Genomic DNA, 5,719 nt, shown 5'->3' on the forward strand with positions numbered 1-5,719 from the left:
ACATACAGTTACAGTTTATAGTGTCATACCAGTAACATTTATACTGGTTATTCTGTTATTTATTTACTATACTGATGTTTACCGTTGCACATATATCATACATATTTTTATTAGTATTTTTTTTAAAATTTATTCATTGTATTCCATATTTATTATTCCCATTTATATTCCTTTACAGATCTCTGCTGCTGTGAGATTAAATAAAGATAAAGATCTATCTGTCTGTCTTTATGAAAATTATAGTCTTCAGATCAATAATTTGAGAAACTATATTAAATAAGAGTGTCGGTCAGCACAGACTGTCAGACAGGAACCCATCAGACCCGGACCCTCTCTACCCCCTCTAAACCCACGACTACTACGAACCCACAAATACGATCATAACGTTTGCAGATGATACTGTGGTATAACTGATACACATCGACGATGAGTCTGCAAACTGTCAGACTGCTGCTCCATCAACAACCTGGTGCTCAACAACCTCCAAAACAAAGGAGCTGATCATCAGCTTCAGGAAACAGAAAGAGGAACCTGCGGAGAGAGTCTGAAGCTCACATCTCTCAGGACGTCACATGGACCGTTTACCTCTCTGGTGAAGAAGCAACCCAGTCGCCAGAACAAAACGTTTCTGCAAACCACAGAAACGTTGAATATCTACAACACGTTAGTACATCAACATTTCTACCCGTTGAATAATGATGTTTTATGGTGTGACAACGCTTAAGGTCTGGTTAGGATTGGAGAGAGATCATGGAAAAACGGCTGCAAATGTCCCGACGTCTTGCTAAAAACACCCGCTGTCGTCGGTTGAAACAGGAAGCGGACATTGGTTTCGGTTTCGAGGTGGTCTCGAACCGCATTCTCTGCTAGAAACTTACTAACCGTCCACCTGCTCCTCTTCCTCCTCATCCTCCTCCTCCTCCTCCTATACAGGAAAGATCAGCTCATATAGATCACATGTGAACTACGTCACTTTAGAAATGTTGATATAATAAGTTTTGTTGACATTTTGATATGATACGTATTGTTGAAATGTTAATATGCTACATATTTCACGTGTTGAAACGTAGATATTCAATGTTTCTGTGGTTTGCAGAAATGTAAAAACGTTTTATTCTGGTGACCAGACTGGAAGAAGGTACAGAAGCAGCTTTACTTCCTGACCTGGAAGTAGCTGACACATACACATACAGAACCTGATGTCTGCGTCACGCCACAAACATCATGGAGGACTCATCTCATGCAGGACACTCTGCTGCCCTCTGGAAGGCGCTACAGGTCCGTCAACACCTGCAGACTTCTGAGAAGTGCGAGACTGTCGAGTATCTCTCAGACTCACTATCCTACTGAAATGAACTCGGTCCATATTTCTGGGACTAAGTGACTGTTTTATAATTATTTATGTGTGTAGTCTTAAATATGCAGTGCTCATGTGTGTGTTGATCTATGAAGATTCTGCTGTTTGTGTTTTGTTTTTATATATATTGTATGTTCTGCTCAGAGGACGCACTAAAGTCTGTTGTACAGCTGTGCAACGACAATAAAGGTATTCTATTCTGTTCTATTCTGTTCTATACTGCGACACATTTGTGTGATTGTTTTGTCTCTAAACTGTATATTTTCTCTCAGGTCTGGTTGGATGAATGGAAACGGCTTCCTGCCTCTTCATGAGGTCTTTTGATGTTCTTGCTGGATGTTGCCGGCCTGCAGGTCGGCCCGCTGTGTTTAGCTACGGAGGTTTAATTGATGTCTTGCTTCCTCTTTTCTCTCTCGCTGTTCTCTTATGTTTATCGTGATGGATTCAGCTAAATTTTCTCACCGTCTATCTCTGGCTGTGCCTTCTGTCTCCGTCTTCTCACAGATTTAAAGAGGACATGCAGAGAGGAGGAGGAGGAGGAGGAGGAGGAGGAGACGGAGACAAATTAGCTTTTCTCAGCCAATGTTTTCTTTTCCTTCACGTTCAAGTGGACGGATGGAGCTCAGCTCTCTCTGCCTTGTTTCCGTCTGTCCCTGTGTGCTCTTTAAGCAGGTAATAATTAAAGCCATCACTGCCGTCCTGGGGAAACAAGCTCCGTTAACGCACAGCGGAGTCATTTAGACGTGGGACTAATGGAGCCGTTAGAGCTCAGACTGACTGATCTCCACCTGTTGATGAAGAACCGGAGCCGACATGCATCGATTTTTATTTGGATTATTTGCAGCAAAAATGGCTCAATAAACATATTGTTTCACTAAGCTCTGGTGGGATCATTCAGATACAAGTTATGAGATATCTCAGAGATTTCTGCCTCGACATCGATACAGTCGAGGTGAATAAGCAACATGTCTTCAACAGGCAAGAACCACCTGTATGAGTTATGGTTTATTAACTTGCATGTGATTTATAATAACTTTTTGCTTTCACCATTTTTTTCATGCTAGACAGTATTTGAGAGGAAGCTGCTTCACTAACTTTCCTCTGACCTCATACAGATATCTGGGAGCCAAAAGATTTATAACAACTTTGGGAAATTACAAAGGTTTGATGAGTGTAAAAGGATCCAGAGCACATGTTGTCTCTATTGTCCTGTCCAGCTTTATTTCATGGGTTTGCCATTAATATCTAATAATTTCTTAGAGATATTCTTGAAGAGTTGTCTTTTGACACTAATTATGGGTAAAATACAAACAGTGTTTCTGATTTAATGCTAATCTAGTGTAACCTGGACTCTTTTAGTTATGATTCTACTAACATGTGGAAATATGCATTTTGTCTACAGGCATCCAGCATATGAAGCAATAAATGATAAATAAATCTGTTCTGGGTGTTTAAATGGAGCAGTTCTTCCTCTGGAGACACTAATAAATAACCTGAACTCATCTGATAACTTTGTCTCTAAATCTAAATTAACAGGAAACAACAAACTCACATAATTTACTGATCATATTTATGCATCCAAGACAGCGAATCCTTTATATTTAACTGACTCATGATCTTTCCTCACCGATAAACCAACTTACAAGAAAATCACTTGAACTGCCTGATTGGTCGGTTTGAGGTGTGAAGTGATAACTGACGTCCTGCTGCTCTAGTTGGATGTAATGAAGGAATGAAAAGGAGAAATACAGAAGAGGAAAATTAAACTAAGGGTGCAAATCATCTGTCGAGTGTTTTATGGTTATTTATATCTCTAGTTTATATCTCGCTCTCTAATGGTTCCTCGTTAGACGCTGCAAAATCAAAATAAGGTGGTAGTAGAGGCGTCGAGGCAGTTTGACGCGCCTCATGATGCTTTTGGTTCGTGTTCAGATGCTGTCAGTGCGTCGGGTCGATTCCCCACAATGTGTTTACACACCTGATTCACATCCAGAACCTGAGAGTGAAACACAGATTCTCTCCTTCCTGCAGCAGCTGACAGCAGAAGAACCAGAGTTTTAGCTCTTTAAGGAAGAGCTTTTATTCACTGAATGAAACCAACATTCAATCCTAATGAATAAATAAATAAATAAATCTTCAACTGCCTCATTGGACCCAAATGGGAGGCGAGTAACACACAGTGAACACACAGTGAACACACAGTGAACACACAGTGAACACACAGTGTAACACACAGTGAACACACAGTGAATACACAGTGAATACACAGTGAACACAGTGAACACACAGTGAATACACAGTGAACACACAGTGTAACACACAGTGAACACACAGTGAACACACAGTGAACACACAGTGAACACACAGTGAATACACAGTGAATACACAGTGAACACAGTGAACACACAGTGAATACACAGTGAACACACAGTGAACACACAGTGAACACACAGTGTAACACACAGTGAACACACAGTGAACACACAGTGAACACACAGTGAACACACCTATCTAGAGCTTTGAAGCACATTATGAAGCTTAAATAACAACCTGTTCACAGATTTCTCTTCTTTCCTGCAGCATCTGACGGCTGAATAATGAAAGTTTTAGCTCTTTGAGGAAGATATTTTATTCATCACATGACGTTTCCTCTAGCGCCACCTAATGACTAACTCAGATAAGGCTTTAAGAGCAGATAAACCACATGAAAACCTGACAAACCTTAATCCCTTATGAAGAAAACAAGTTGAAACTTCCTCATTGGACCCAAATACAGGTGAGTCCCCACAAAGCAGGTTAATGAACTTTTGTGTCCCCAAAATCCTCTATGCAGATTTCTCTTCTTCCTGCAGCAGCTGATAGCAAAGTAATACGTTTTAGCTCCTCCAGGATGAGATTTTATTGATCACATGATGTTTCCTCTGGCGGCGCCTAATTATTACCACAGGTACGACTCCAAAAACAGATAAACTGCCTGAAACACAACATCTTATCTCAATAAAAAAGCTTAAATTTCCTCATTGAATCTAAATTGGAGGTGAGTCCCCACAATGTAGGTTCATGAACTTTTGTGTCCCCACAAAGGACAAACACCTGTCCAGAGCTTTAAAGCACATGACTGCAACTGAAATAAAAGCCTCTACACAGATTCCTCTTCTTCCTGCAGCAGCTGACAGCAGAGTAATGAGTTTCAGCTCGAGAGAAGAACTGAAGAGATAAGACGGAGTGAGACGTCTTCCTCAGAGAGAACTCGTTTTCTTTATTCTACCTTCTACCTTTATCATTATTCTCCTTCTTTAAATGCTTTAATGTATCTCACCTGTCACGCCGGTGAAGAGAAGTGGACGGAAACGAGAGAGAGATGGAGGAATGAAGAAGGAGGAGAGAACGTGAAGGTGAGGGAGAGAAGCTGGAGGAGACGTGGAGGGTCGGTGGAGGGTCGGGTGGAGGGTCGATGGAGGGTCGGGTGGAGGGTCGATGGAGGGTCGGGTGGAGGGTCGGGTGGAGGGTCGATGGAGGGTCGGGTGGAGGGTCGGGTGGAGGGTCGATGGAGGGTCGGGTGGAGGGTCGATGGAGGGTCGGGTGGAGGGTCGGGTGGAGGGTCGGGTGGAGGGTCGATGGAGGGTCGGGTGGAGGGTCGGGTGGAGGGTCGGGTGGAGGGTCGATGGAGGGTCGATGGAGGGTCTGGTGGAGGGTCTGGTGGAGGGTCGGGTGGAGGGTCTGGTGGAGGGTCGATGGAGGGTCGGGTGGAGGGTCGATGGAGGGTCTGGTGGAGGGTCTGGTGGAGGGTCGGGTGGAGGGTCTGGTGGAGGGTCGGGTGGAGGGTCGGGTGGAGGGTCGATGGAGGGTCGATGGAGGGTCGATGGAGGGTCGGGTGGAGGGTCTGGTGGAGGGTCTGGTGGAGGGTCTGGTGGAGGGTCGATGGAGGGTCGATGGAGGGTCGATGGAGGGTCGGGTGGAGGGTCTGGTGGAGGGTCTGGTGGAGGGTCTGGTGGAGGGTCGATGGAGGGTCGATGGAGGGTCGGGTGGAGGGTCGGGTGGAGGGTCGATGGAGGGTCTGGTGGAGGGTCGGGTGGAGGGTCGATGGAGGGTCTGGTGGAGGGTCGATGGAGGGTCGATGGAGGGTCGGGTGGAGGGTCGGGTGGAGGGTCGATGGAGGGTCTGGTGGAGGGTCTGGTGGAGGGTCGGGTGGAGGGTCTGGTGGAGGGTCTGGTGGAGGGTCGATGGAGGGTCGGGTGGAGGGTCGGGTGGAGGGTCGATGGAGGGTCGGGTGGAGGGTCGATGGAGGGTCGATGGAGGGTCGATGGAGGGTCGATGGAGGGTCGGGTGGAGGGTCTGGTGGAGGGTCTGGTGGAGGGTCGA

General features: G+C 45.4%; 1 protein-coding gene and 1 long non-coding RNA gene across 2 annotated transcripts in view; one reads left to right on the forward strand and one right to left on the reverse strand.

The window, feature by feature from the left end:
* Positions 1-1,075: 1,075 nt before the first annotated feature.
* Positions 1,076-2,235, forward strand: LOC122970154. The gene is made up of 2 exons (XR_006399161.1): positions 1,076-1,710; positions 1,862-2,235. It is a non-coding gene; the product is annotated as an uncharacterized LOC122970154 (long non-coding RNA).
* A 2,887-nt stretch (positions 2,236-5,122) lies between these two features.
* Positions 5,123-5,719, reverse strand: part of LOC122970355 (testis-expressed protein 29-like) — a gene marked incomplete at both ends in the record, with an annotated part of 1,753 nt that continues 1,156 nt past the window's right edge. Inside the window, one exon of the mRNA XM_044336471.1 lies at positions 5,123-5,239. Coding sequence (XP_044192406.1) covers positions 5,123-5,239 — 117 coding nt within the window. The remainder of the gene's footprint in view (positions 5,240-5,719) is intronic.

Source organism: Thunnus albacares, chromosome 19, assembly GCF_914725855.1.
Source record: "Thunnus albacares chromosome 19, fThuAlb1.1, whole genome shotgun sequence".
Lineage (NCBI taxonomy): Eukaryota > Metazoa > Chordata > Actinopteri > Scombriformes > Scombridae > Thunnus > Thunnus albacares.